A 14795-nucleotide genomic window follows, 5' to 3' on the forward strand; every position below is an offset into this window, starting at 1 on the left:
ATAAACACTAGGTCATCCTGATTTAATTTTATATCATGCTTAATTTACTTGCATGAGGGTTTGTTGATCCATGTTGACTTATACATACATCACTTAACAATTATCATTTTCATCCACAAAAAAAGAAATTCTCTTATTTTGTCAAGTTACTATCTCAATACCATTTGATTGCTTTATCGAAAATTCACCCTTCTTCAAGTTGGACAAGAGATTCTTGCTCATTAAATAGTATCTTTATTTTAGATTTTGAAACTGTTCGAAACACTACTACCATCATTGTCCATGAACCATTTAAATGTGTGGTGTTCTGTGGAAACAACCTCTTTTAACGCTATGGGAACAAAACTTGATAAGTTTCTCTATGTGAAGTCTCATTCATGAAACAATGAGTGTAGATTAGTAAAGTAAAACCTCTATTAGTTGACTCTCACTTGTCAGTATGCACACAATACTTCTCACAGTCTACTTATAAAATTTCCAACAACATTCCTTCTTATACTTCAACTGTTATTTTTGACCATTTATATCTTTAAACATTTTCCTAGTTTATCATTGGTCATTCCTCAATTACGAGCATTCTCAACTTCCTATCTTGGCACTTTTAAACTAGATAGATCATCACTATGTCCTTTACTAATCATGTTGCTTGGTTCAATCATCAATATCATTAAGAGAATTTTCTTCTTGACAGAAACATCCCTTCACTTCCTCCTACCATATATTCATAGATACAATTTATTTTTCCCTTAGTCTCAATTTAAAACATGTTACACTTGAAATGTTGCTACTATTCTTCCAATATAATAACTTATCTTCCTTGAATTGCTCATTTTTATTATGGATTCTCTTCTTTAATCTAATGTTATCATACCCTTTAGGGCCATTGAAATGATCTTCTTTATTATTCAACTTTATTAGTTGTTACACAAAGCAGTTGTATAGCAGTGTAGAGAGGTCATATCCTCCTACCATTATATCACAAAACCTCATGTAACATTATACTCAACATCATAACAGTTAACTAAACTGAAATCATAGTGTACGATTTAGATGTATCATAAAGTTTAAACAATAAAACATGATTTAGATGCTCCATAAAAGTAATTGTCTTAGCTAAGTAAGCACTCCTAATTAGTTCATCACACAATTTGTATGCTACAATTCTGATGTAGTCTATTTATTTGCAAGTTTCAACAGCTAAAGCCTTAACCTTTAATTAAGCTATTACTAGCCTTACCAACGTTCTATAAAACATTGTTTCACTCCCAATACTTTGACTTATCCAATTACATAACTCATCAATGACACATCTACTAAGGAAATTTCAATATTTTCCTACGTTATTTATGAAAATTGACTTTTTATAGAGAGCTTGATAAAAGTGGATCGATTACTTCATACTTTTAATTGCATCTCATGAGTTTTCCTTATCATTGTTAATAATGTGGATCATAAAATAAAACAAATGCAATAGCACAATATTTACATTATTTAGTGCATTAATTATCCATATAAACACAACTTTCTTATGCTAGTTACTACTGAGAAGATGTAGAAACTAAACATCAATGGATATAGAGTAATCAAAGATCAAGGAAATTATTTGCTTCAAGTCAACCAATATATTATTTTACCTTTTTCTCTTCTTGAGAATTAACATCCTTAGATCAAGGTCAACCAAATAATTATTAATTATGACTTAAGATCATAATCACCTTTAATTCATCAATGATATCCATATGGAATTTTCATTCATTGTGTTCTTTTCATTAGCTTTATTTTCTCTTTATTTTCATGCAACAACTCATTGTAAGAAGGGGAGACCATTACAAATAAGATACCATTTGCAATTCCAGGGTTGCCCTTAGCGATGTCATCAAATTTAAAAGTGGTATAATTTGTTGTAACGTTCTGTCAATGGTATTTTTTTTATTACAACATCACTCAATGGCTGCATTTAAATACTAAAGATATTGTTATAAACTTGAGTACCACTAGTTTTCTCACTTTTCTTGACGTATTTGTTTGTAATAGGCAGTTACACACAGAAACACATATAGAAAAGTTTATTTTTTTTCTCAATATAGCATAACATATAGAAAAGTTTTTTTTTTTTTTTTTGAGCGAGATGAAGAAACTATGGATGATTGGGACCTGGAGACGCTTGAAAAGGTTGTAGAATCCAAGAAAATGGAATATAACCAAACCAACGGAGGAAAAGAATGTCACTATAGACCCGCTATGCCTCCTGGTTATGTATTAAAGTCTCAAATGAAGGCTTTGTTAGACGAAGAGACACAGAAGATTTCAATTGAAGAGGAGATTGAAAATGACAGGGCATCACCACCACTGGAAAGAGAATGTGGGGCTACAGATTGTAAATCGGATGCCTTTAATCGAAGGTTTAATAATCATGAAGTAGTGCATGGTAGATGGAAAACTGAAATGGAGGAAGGTGAATTGTCCCCAACTCTGTCTCCACCTCCGGTGGTGGAGGATGAAGAAAATGTGCACTGTTATAGTGACCTCGTCTCTGGTAAGAATGCTATCCTACAAGGAAATGACAAGATGGAAGGCAGAACTTATATGGTTAGACAGGAAAAAATGACGAGTTTAACTGTGCAGTGGTAGAGAATGAGGTTGAAGATGGAGAAGAGAGTGCACCCAAATCAGTTGATGATAGTGAGAATGCTTCTGATGGTGGTGAAGATATCTCAGGAAGTGAATCTGGAAATGGTGATGGATGGTGATGGATCGCTTTCTGTCCCTGGCCAAGCCTCTGTCAGAGCATTTCTACTCTACTACTTCAAGCAACATATCAGAGAAGAGATCTGTTTTCTATGGCAATGATACTTTTTATGTGCTTTTTAGGCTGCATCAGACTTTATATGAACGGATACTCTCTGCAAAGAAGAATGCATTAACTGCAGAGCGGAATTGGAAGAATGTGAAGGATACAACACCTCCTAATTTGTATGCAAAATTCATGAGTGCATTATACAGTTTGCTTGATGGATCAGCTGATAATGCGAAGTTTGAGGATGTATGTCGAGCAGTAATTGGAACACAGTCATATATGTTGTTTACTTTGGATAAATTGGTTTTCAAACTCGTAAAGCAGCTCCAAATAATTGCATCAGATGATATGGCAAACAAGTTGTTTCAGTTAGAATTGTATGAGAGAGCAAGATCACCTTCAAGGTTTATTGATTCAATATACCATGCAAATGCTTCCACGCTACTGCATGGTGAAAATATTTATAGGTTTGAATTTTCATCTAATCCTTATCACTTGAAAATTCAACTAACGGAAGGGCTCGAGAAGCTTGAAGTCATTCCTAATGCACTGGAACCCACCTTTTCAAGTTATTTGTATAATGAATTTCTTGCAACAGATAATTACACAAAGGAAAGGCAACAATTCTTCCTTTCAAGAAACATTCCCAAGTATGCTAGTGGCAAGGAAGTCAGTGTGATGTCTAAGGTGATGAAGGGTGTCGAAATAGTGAATGGTCTTGAGCATAAAATATCATGTGACACATCTAAGGCTTCATATGTTTTGGACACAGAAGATTTCCTGTATCGCAAGAAGCAAGCAGAGACATCCAGATGTTCCAATATACGAAAAGGTTGCATCGCTTCCATAGATGGATTGAATCAATAATCTGAGACTGGAATAACAACAATAAATTAATTCTAATGCAAATCAAACTATTCCAAATCTGTACGATTTTGCCATATCTCTTTCAGGCATTTTTTTTTTAAACACTTGGCGTGGCATGATTGGTGCGACTGTGCACAGTGGGCAGTGTGATGAGGCATTGAAATTGTTTCGGGATATGGTATGGTCAGGTGTGAAGCCTGATCCTACTAAGTTTTCCCTTGTAATAGCTGGTATAGAGTCTTACGATAGATCTCAAATATTTGGTTAAATGGAAGATGCTATGGCAAGAAAAAGACACAACCAAACATACAACGATAGGTTATCGGCTAGGCACTCTGTTTTCGCTACGGAAAGTTATCGTACATGTTATCTTTGTAAAATTAATGCACCTTATATTCAAATTCCTATGATTTGGATTCACCAGCTGCACTCTGTTTTCCGATTAAGTTTGAATTTATCTACATATTAAGTGTTAGAAGTAAACCATGATTGAAATTTATTCATGGTAATAACATCAATAGTTTCCCTGCAAAATTGGACCGCATTCAGATGGGCTTATAGAAGAAAACAACTTTTATCTGATTTGGGTGTTAAATATTACATTTCTACACACATAAATCGTACAAAGAATCAACAGGAAAACAACAATTCATCTAGCATTTGGAGTGTTAGGGATAGAGCAATTGGGTGTGATGTCGATCCTGATACCTGTGGTCGTCTATTTCCATGGTTTGTCGGCATGTGCCTGTTTGGCAACTCAAAAAGGGGTGTAGTTTCTTCGACTTCTATTATCGCAGAGTATTCAAGCAATGCGTATTATGATGAGACTCTAAAGATATCTCAGCAAATGAAACTGGCAGATGTGAGACCTAGCTCGGTCACCTTTGCTAGTGTTCTTCCTCTGTGTTCTTCCTCTTAACGTTATTGCGTTAGTAACAGGTCGATGTTAGCCACAAGTCATTGAAGTCATTAGTTAAATACTAGTATCAGGCTTAAACTAATTGCAGCGAAAGAACTGCAATGGCGCTTACAGAAATCAGATCAAGAGTAGAGCAATAGCAATGGTGGCAATAACAATGATACAACCATTGAGAAACAGCATGAAGAAGAGGAAGGTGGTATTTTTTTTTTATTTCTTTTTGGGCTCATGAGTGATAACCAGCACAGAACTTTTTCCACTGGTGCTCCTGAAACAGAACTGAACACCCACAACGATCCTCGAAAGATCATTAAAACACTTTGTAAACAGGGGTTTCTTATCAGTGCATTTTGCATGGCTGCATTGAGAAGAGGGCTTTGCCGGAGGGAAAAATAACGCATGCGCACATGAATATGAATGGCTTCATGTTAGACAAATTTTTACTCAACACTCTAGTGGACATGTATGAAAGATGCGCGCAAAGTATTTGACGAAATGCCTGAACGAACTATCTTCTCATGGACCATGATGATTGGAGCTTATAGTAGACATGGGTTTGCTGAGGAGGCATTGTATCATTAGATGCTCTCTACAGGTATGGAGAAGGCACGTGACGTGTTTGCCAGAGTGTGGCAGCCAAATGCTGTCTCTTGGACTGCGATGATTGGAGGCTATGCAGAGAATGGGCTCGTTGATCAGGCCATCGAGTTCTTTCAGAAGATGCAAGCTGCGGGTGTGAAGCCAGACTCAAAGACATTTGCCAGCGTCCTCCCTGCTTGCTCTAGCTTGGCATATGTTAGACATGGAAAGGAAATGGTCGAGAGGTGTTCAATCCATAACAGAAGAGTATCAGTTAGCCATGGCTTCCTGTGCCAAGGTGATGGTGAAGTTTCCGGTGAGCTCTGTAGTCCTGGCTGATTACATGAAGGGTAAACACAGGTGTTTTCAGGAAAAAATCAGAGTCAAGGCCAATCAGAGTCAAGGCCAATCGTTAAACCCCATGGAAAAACAGATTATTGAGTCAACCTAACACAGTCTCTGCTGCAATACCGCTTCCACAAGGACATTCTAGATACTTTATTGTGAAGAGCAGCAATTTCATGAAGATAAGAGATGGAAAAAAGACCGATATAGGACACAAAATCGATGGCAGGTTATACTCGTATCAGCGCGTGGAACCCCAAAAAAAATTAATGAAAATAACCAGCAAGTCGTTACTTCAAATCCTAGTGATAGAGGTAAGCAGGATATAAGCCACCCTTCTAGGGAAAAATACGGTTACCTGCCACAAACTCACGAGGAAGTGGATAGTTCTCTGCCTGGGCCTTTCGAAAGTAGCCTTGTTCCTAAGAGAACGAAGGTGTTACTGACTAAAATTTTAAAGCCCTAAGGTCCCGAAGGGTTTGAACTTGCTCTGATACCATATGTAACAACCCCGAAATAACAACACATAATTAATTAAATTAATCAAGCGATCTATAATCAACAAGCACTTTATCAACCAGTTAACATTAAATTACAAAAATACGAGAGAAGGGAGGGACAACTTACCTGTGGAACACTAGTTGAACGCTAGTTGAATTTTGCTACCTGCAACAAAGTCTTGGAGACGACTCTCCACCCAACCGTAGGCTCAATCGCGCAAGGATTTGCTACAACTGGCCACCCCCGAGCCTTCAAATGAGGTACTACTGCTAATGACTCCTATGTCTTAGAACACCATTCTCCTAAGAGAATGAAAGATAGAATCTTCGAATGATGGAATGCCTCCCATCCTCCTCACCATCTAATAAATAGAACAAACATTGGATGGGAAACCACATGTACACACTCCATGTGTCTACATGCAACTTTCTTTTTTATTTTTAGCTTTCTTGTTTTATTTCTTTACTTTTCTTTTGATTTTTAGCTTTCTTGTTTTATTTTCTTCTTTTTGATAGTTTTCTTGTTTTATTTCTATTTATTCTTATTTAGAGCTTTAGTATGGTTATTACTATTTTTATTTTTATTATTTTTATTTATTTTCTTATATATATATTTTTAATATCATTTATTATTTAACATTAATGATTTATGATTTATTATTATTTATTATTTTTTATTATTTTTATTATTTATTATTTATTATTGAGGGGAGGGATATTACATGTTGATCTCAGTCTCAGTTATGTTTGCAACGATACATAAGAAAACTTGATAACTAAGCTTTCATTTTTGCCTTCGTGCAAAAGGGTCCATGTGTGTTCACTTGTTGGTGAAGTTTCATCTTTACCTTTTTTTGCATAAGACAATGGTGGAGCTTCTCCCCCTTTTTACGTTTTCCACGCCAAAGGTGGAACACTTGAACTCTTAATCTCCTCTTTCTTGATCTTGATTGCAGGCTAACATTATTTGTATTCAACATTGATGTAGGTTCTTGGGACTTATACTTGTTCTTAATGTTTGCAATTTCTTAAAGTTTTATTGCTTGTTCATGGCTACCAATATCTCCACACTTAAAAGCAATGTTAGATAAAAGATCATAAAAGGAACCATATTGATTCTTGTCATCCTGCTCATTCACGGATTCTTCAGTTTCAAGGTTCTTCACCATGCCAGTTGCTGCTTTCAAACCTACATCAATATGTTCAAAATATTTCTCAAGCCATCCTTCAATTAGCTTTATCTTTGCATCATAATAATGCTTGACATCTTCAAACTTGCTTGTTCTGTTAACTGCTCCTACAATTTCATCTTCATGTCCTTCCACTTGATCATCAAGAGAAAACAATAATTTATCAACCAGTTTCTTTTCAGAGATAACCTGCAATTCATGTTCATAATATAAATATCCATTATCAAATTTAATTTCAAATTCCTCTTTATTCAATTCATCAGTTGTCGTTGAGTCCTCCATGGATTTTCTTTCTACGAAAGATCCACCTTCATCTTCAATTATCTCACTGCATTCCTTTTCAGGTTGGTTCAAATATGTATTTAGCATTTCATATGCCACCTCTTCCCTATGATACTTTCTACTGGATTGTTTAAATTATCTTCGAAATAGTTTTATTTTACTTTTCCTACCCATAATATCCTTCTCATTTCAAAGATGCATCAGAGGACTAGGTGAAATCATAAAATTGGACTAACCTAGTAAAAGTTAGCTCTCTATAACAACAAAATCATGAGGCCTTTCATATCCAACAGCTACTCTTCACAAGCAACACCTCATTTCCATCATAATTGAGCAATAAGCAACCACATCTTCACACAACCACACTTTGAATTCAATAGAAAACACCACCAGGAAAGTGCTCACTAGGCCACTCAACGCACCCTTTAAGTCTCAATATGTAGATCCACAACAACGCCAACAATTACCACACTAAATTCGAACTCTCAGATCAGGTTCACGTAGAATCTGATAAAACAATGGATGGTTGCAACTTCACACAAAACCAAGGAGCAATTGACTTTCTAATCTTTCATTCACATGTCAGGAACAATGCCTCCAGAACTGTGCATAATGTCTTCTCAGTACACCACTTGGAATCACAACTTACACATGACACTTCATTCACATAATGATTCACCAAACAGTCAATTGCATTGCTCTCTACAACCAGCGCTCTCTTGCTAAACCATCAAACACCACACACTATGATAGGTATTCCAACAATAGCTACATGCAATTCCACATTGTTCTAGGCAGCTCCAAAACAGGCCAGACCGAACAACGCTCTAACACCCAACAATGTTCCTCGTCTCAGTTTTCATATTTGCAGATGGCTCGCAGGACATGCCCAATACCTACGACTTTGCCCAGTTCAACAATGCCTCTCTCGTCAACTTTGTCAATAGGTCGGTTGACAACTCTTCCAAATTCGTAGTAATACAATTCTCCACCGTCAACATTCTTGACAATAGCCCACTGGCTCACACACAACTACAACTCTCCTGAGCTCTTTATGGTTCCACTAGACAACAAATTCACGCCGACCAACCAACAGGGATATGCACCACAAGTTGATTACTCTCGAACCAACTCGAAACCAACCACGCCATAGATGTACATATGCCCCTCCAGAAAGTACATGCAACAAGTAAGATTCAAAGTTAAATTTTTCTAATGCACACACATCAATCCTCCACACACTGCTTGGTCACATACTCCAATATTGATCCAAGCACGTTGTTTCAATCCTCCCTGCACAGATAACAGGTAGGTCCTCCTTCACGTAACACTTGCGAGACAACTCTCACACATAGGTCCACAATGCAGCTTGTACACAACTCGAGAGCACTCAATGCCACATGCACCAATAGCTACACACACAACTTCAACACGCATAGTCTCTCATACCAATCATCCTTTATCACCTCGCGACCTTCAATGTCTAACAACCTTGCTCTGATACCAATTAAAGTTTAATAGAGATAGAATATAGAGGAAATGAGCACCTCTCAAGTGAGCCTAGCTCAATCTGAAGAGTGCCTGCATAGGCCACTTCTCTGATATCTACCAAATCACTCGTACAAAAATAAGATTGGAAATTTGTTGAGGAATTGAACAAATTCCTTAAGAATAGGATCCTACTTAACTGATTACAACAAATTTCTAATAATAAAATAATCTTGAGAATTCTACATTTCTCCATTATTCTAGACAAATTGTTCAACAAAGATAACTGTACTCCAACTTATTAAAATTCTAGTTTCCATTACCTTGGGTGTGAAACTAATGTTACCTTGATTAGTTATCAAGTTTCCTCTATCACTCAAATGTCCATTGCCAACTAGTCTAAAGTTAACGCTCTAACCCAAGTTCACACTACATCTAGGCATCCTTGCATTTACAAATATGTAATGATTGACACATTCACTTTCAATCTCCTCGAAATCACTCACATGTTACACCATCATTTTGACTACACTAGTTATTTGCTTAGCCACCCTAGTATCCAAGGCTTTAAAATTAATTTATTGGGCATTTTCGCCATGTTCAACTAGTGTATTCACGGGTGATGCTAAGCACGTTTGGCATGCCAAACCTTAGAAAATATTTGAAAATGTATTCGATTACATTCTTGTATTCGAGTACATCAAAGCGCACTCTACGCACAAAAATTTCAGATAAAGTCCATTGGTTGGGTAGATCTATGATTAAATAAATAGAAAAGTAATGATGAATTAGTAATCGTGCAACCCGGTTAAAAAATTAATAAACCTTGTGTTATAAAAATAGAGGTGACATCTATCATGACATAAAATGAATGTTGACGTAAAGTTATAGTTAGTTCTATGAATTAAGGTTCTTTGATAATAGATTTTTTTGAATTGAAGTATCTATGAATTAATATTCTCGTGAATATTGTACCACGAACTACCGATTATCATTCATTTAAAGATAGTTCAAAAGTAATGTCGCGTTGTAATCCAATGGCAAAGAGTAGGCGCACAATGTTAATGTGTGTATGTATGTTTAGGAAAGGAACAACGACTCCCTCTATTAGTTGCATTTCTTTTCTGATCCCTGAGAGTGCTACGTTGAATAAGTTGCTTGTTTTCTCCCACCATACAACACATAATAATAAAAAATAAAAAAATTGATTTAAACTTTTTTAGATATCATTTTTGGGATTCAACTGCGTTAAGTAAGTCATTCAAACGTATGACCATTTCCATGAGAGGTAGTCGTAAATGACTAATTTCTCATGATTTTTGAATAGTTCACTTAGCACTCATTGCATCGGGTGATGCTCACAGGGGTGAAGAAGTGGGATTGAAACTAGTGAAATGTGGAGAACGAATGACATAGCATCAATCATCACTTCGGGGCTTGCACCCGGTAACCAGGACTTCCCAGGAGGTCACCCATCCCAGAACTCCTCTGGCTCAAGCGCGCTTAACTGTGGAGTTTTTCCCCACATTCAAGCCCACTTAGCTTGCTACCCCATTTGCAAAACCTTAGCAAGTATTGTGCCTCATGAACCATTCAAGTAGAGATCCCTTGACTCTTTTTGAATTTAAGTATGGGGGATTACGCAGTGCATTATATTAGATATCATTTTTGGGATTCAACTGCGTTAAGTAAGTCATTCAAACGTATGACCATTTCCATGAGAGGTAGTCGTAACTGACTAATTTCTCATGATTTTTGAATAGTTCACTTAGCACTCATTGCATCGGGTGATGCTCACAGGGGTGAAGAAGTGGGATTGAAACTAGTGAAATGTGGAGAACGAATGACATAGCATCAATCATCACTTCCGGGGCTTGCACCCGGTAACCAGGACTTCCCAGGAGGTCACCCATCCCAGAACTCCTCTGCCTCAAGCGCGCTTAACTGTGGAGTTTTTCCCCACAATCAAGCCCACTTAGCTTGCTACCCCATTTGCAAAACTCCACAGTTAAGCGCGCTTGAGCCAGAGGAGTTCTGGGATGGGTGACCTCCTGGGAAGTCCTGGTTACCGGGTGCAAGCCCCGGAAGTGATGATTGATGCTATGTCATTCGTTCTCCACATTTCACTAGTTTCAATCCCACTTCTTCACCCCTGTGAGCATCACCCGATGCAATGAGTGCTAAGTGAACTATTCAAAAATCATGAGAAATTAGTCAGTTACGACTACCTCTCATGGAAATGGTCATACGTTTGAATGACTTACTTAACGCAGTTGAATCCCAAAAATGATATCTAATATAATGCACTGCGTAATCCCCCATACTTAAACTTTTTTATCAATCTTGGTGTGCATCATTTTCTGTCGGTTGATATTTATGGTTTTTTTGTTAGACGTTTTTGTGATTCATAATGTATTAAGCATGCTTTTTTTGGATTAATCACATCAATATTATTTGGTTGACATTTCGAACCATCGAATGTGGTTCATCCTCGGGACAAAGGTGAAAAAATCCATAAATCCTAATGAAAAATAGCAAGGATGCATCAAACTCTAGAATTAACTGTTAGAAACTAGTCGTTAAGAATTAGTTTTTTTTCCCACAGGAAAAATCGTAATCTTTCATTATCTTGAAAAATTACATATTGTAGATGCTTGATGCATATGCTATTTTGTCTGTCAGCCTTCTGGGGGCTTAGTATAAGATCAAAAATATCAACATAAAACCAGAAACATCACGCAGGATGTTCGTTGTAGTTCTTCTATTTATATGTACATATTTCCACGCAGGGCCCTGTAGAAAGTTTTTGTCCACTATATACATAAAAATTGTTCAAAAATGTCAAAATTATATCAGATATTCAGTTCAAGGGCTATCCGCCCTATGGTAATGTGGGTCTATGTAAGGTCGATGATAGTATTGGAATGCATTTGACCCACGCTGCTCCTGGATCAACCACTCTCCTCGGGGAAGTGTCGTGGCCGCCTTGGATAGTTGGTCGGCACTGCTGTTGTGTTCCCTGTAGATATGATTGCAAGTAATGTCATTAAAATGAGCCTTCAATATATTTATTTCATCCAATATATTACTGAGTGTATGTGTGTGGCAAACAGTAATATTATTGAACCAATCTATAATGATCTTCGAATCTCCAAAAATATGAATGTTCATGCAGTTATGTCCCAATGAGAAATGCATGAGATGACGTAGAGTGATGAGTTCAGCAAAATTGTTTGAGCCAATCCCCAAACCCATCCGGACTTTATAGAAATGTTGATCGCTGATGTATAAGATGAAACCACCCCCGCATCCCTGCTGCTGGGCTGCACCATCAAAAAAAGCCCAAGGGATATTTTTATCAATGTGCGGAGGGTCGTGGGGCCTTCGGGTGCGAGGTTGGGGAGGCTCAAGCATCTCATTATAAGCTGATATTATAAGTGCTGAAAGATGCGGCCAGCTCACAGGTTTGTCATCAAAGATGATCCGGTTCCGAGCCAACCAGAGGTACCAACTGATAATTAGAGGGAGACTCTGTAGTTTAGATCCTTTGTGCCGGTGATACCATGTTTCCCAAACTCTGTTTAAATCATCGCCTTCCCAAGAACCCGTGAAATGTATAGATGAGGAGATGATTTGCCACAGGTTCATCAAGGCTGTGCAGTTCAAGAAAAGGTGTGGAATCGATTCAGCTGCACTTTTACATAGTGTGCACCAGGTAGGCCCATAGATAGCTCTGTGCATGAGGTTTTCACCTGTGGGAACTATACCTTTTAGTATGCACCAAAAAAAGAGTTTGGTCCGTGGAGGCGCAGTAAGTTTCCATATTTCCTTCCACCAAAAAGTGATCAAATCCGATACCTTATGTGAGATCAGCGCTAAGTAGCCCGCCTTTGGAGTGTATATACCGTTTTCAGATTGATGCCATATGAGTTCATCCGGTCCCTGTTTGATCCTAATGTGTGATTCTGAAAGAGCATTTATATAATCATTCCATTCTTGGTGCCAGCAGAGTGGTAGATTAATCTGAAGTGCGGATTTCCATCGTTGTGCAAAAATGGAAGTATTGAGAGGATCCGCGATGTCAGCGAGGACCTTAATCTCGTGAGAGTTTAGATGTTGTATTAGCGGCCTGGATAATAGATGTCTGCCACCACTCCCATTCCATGGATCTGTTCCAATGCGAGCCAAAGATCCATCATTAATTTTCCAAACCAGGTTTTCCCTAATGAGGGGCAATGAATTTAGGAGTGCTTTCCATACAGATGAAATGCCGAATTTGGGCCAATTTGGAAGCCGGATCCATTCCATGATGTTCAGAGGCCAAATGTATTTGTGATATGTGATGCTGGTCCAAAGATTATGTCCTGTGAGTAATGTCCACCCCATTTTAGCAGCTAGAGCCTGTGCAAATAGGGGCAGATCTTTAAGTCCCCAGCCTCCCCATTTTTTGGGCAGCGCTATCTTCTTCCATCCCACCCATGCAAAAATCCATTTGTCCTGGTTCCCATTCCATAGATATCTGTTACAAATTTGGTGTAACCTTGCCAAGATGCTTCTCGGAATCCAAGCAAGTGCCATCCAATAGACCGACGTAGCCTCCAGTACAGATTTAACCAATACAAGTCTACCAGCTCTGGATAAATATCGGTGACTCCATATGTTAAGCCACTTTTCCAGTTTAGAGACGAGCCAAGTCCAGTCATTTATCTTCTGGCAGACAGGCTTGATCCAGAAGCCTAGATATTTAAGGCCGCGATCTAGGGGGCTAATGCAGTATGGAAACAATTGATGAGCATATTGAGACTCATGGATGGAAGTTCGAGTAAAAGTGATGGTTGATTTTGAATGGTTTGCAAGCATCCCAGTGGCAGATGAGAAAAGGGAGAGGATTTTCGAAAAAGTGCGGGAATCCCTGATACTGCCATCAAGAAAAATAATGACATCATCCACGAACAGAAGATGGGTGAGAAAACAGTCATCAGATATCTTGAGCCCACAAAGGTCCCCATCTCTCTTGGCTGAAGCAATCAATCGACTAAGACTATCCATGACAATCAAGAAGAGTAGAGGAGACAGGGGACAACCCTGTCTGAGACCTCGTTCAGAATGGAAAAAATGAGATGCAGACCCATTGATCAAAACACTAAAAGTAGGAGTGGTGATACAGGCCATGATCCAGGTGATGAAATTATTGGGAAAGCCCAGATGGATAAGGAGCATCTTGATGTAGAGCTAGCTAACACGATCAAATGCCTTTGCCAAATCAATCTTTAGGGTGATGGCCTTATGGTGTCTGGTCCAGATGGTGTGAATGGCTTCCTGGGCCGAGCCGATAGCTTCATGGATCTGACGATGTTCTAGGAAAGCAAATTGTTGAGGGGCAATGTGACGGGACAGGATAGGACGGAGGCGATTTGCAATGATCTTGGAAATGATCTTATAGAGACAGTTGCACAGAGAAATGGGACGGTAATCATCGAAAGAGGAAGGGGAATCTGATTTGGGAATAAGGGCGATGAAAGTCGAGTTGATGGCATTATACATTGACCCAGATACTCAGCATTCCTCCACTACCCTTAGTAGATCATGGCTGAGAAGCTCATAGAAGGCAAGGTAAAATTCAATGGTCCAACCATCCGGACCCGGGCTTTTTTCCTTTTTGAACCATTTTAAAGTGCCCTCAAGCTCCCCAGGTGTCACAGGGTCAGATAATGCCGCAACCTCATCCTCATTTACAAACCTGGGGAAGTGTCCAGCAGTGTTGATAATATCTGCAATAGTCGAGCCAGGGGGTTGTTTGTAGAGGTTCCTGAAGTGAGTAGATCCTA

General features: G+C 38.2%; 1 protein-coding gene across 1 annotated transcript; it reads right to left on the reverse strand.

Annotated features, from left to right (window-relative positions):
- Window positions 1-7035: 7035 nt before the first annotated feature.
- On the reverse strand, window positions 7036-14139 carry LOC149265532 (uncharacterized). Its single transcript, XM_089404549.1, has 3 exons — window positions 12826-14139; window positions 12219-12290; window positions 7036-7386 (listed from the first exon to the last, which is right to left on the reverse strand). Exons 1-3 carry the CDS (start codon window positions 14137-14139, stop codon window positions 7036-7038), a joined length of 1737 nt encoding a protein of 578 aa, XP_089260675.1.
- Window positions 14140-14795: the final 656 nt, after the last annotated feature.

This window comes from Pinus tabuliformis, chromosome 6 (assembly GCF_031772625.1).
Source record: "Pinus tabuliformis cultivar Carrire ecotype Pingquan chromosome 6, CPIR1, whole genome shotgun sequence".
NCBI classification, from domain to species: domain Eukaryota; kingdom Viridiplantae; phylum Streptophyta; class Pinopsida; order Pinales; family Pinaceae; genus Pinus; species Pinus tabuliformis.

Coding starts and splice junctions, on each gene's coding strand:
- LOC149265532 (XM_089404549.1), bottom strand. CDS start 14,139: ATGGCCTGTATCACCACTCCTACTTTTAGTGTTTTGATCAATGGGTCT. Junction 12,291..12,825: donor TAGCGCTGATCTCACATAAG/GTATCGGATTTG, acceptor TTGATGGTGCAG/CCCAGCAGCAGGGATGCGGG. Junction 7,387..12,218: donor TTTCTATAAAGTCCGGATGG/GTTTGGGGATTG, acceptor CATGAATTGCAG/GTTATCTCTGAAAAGAAACT.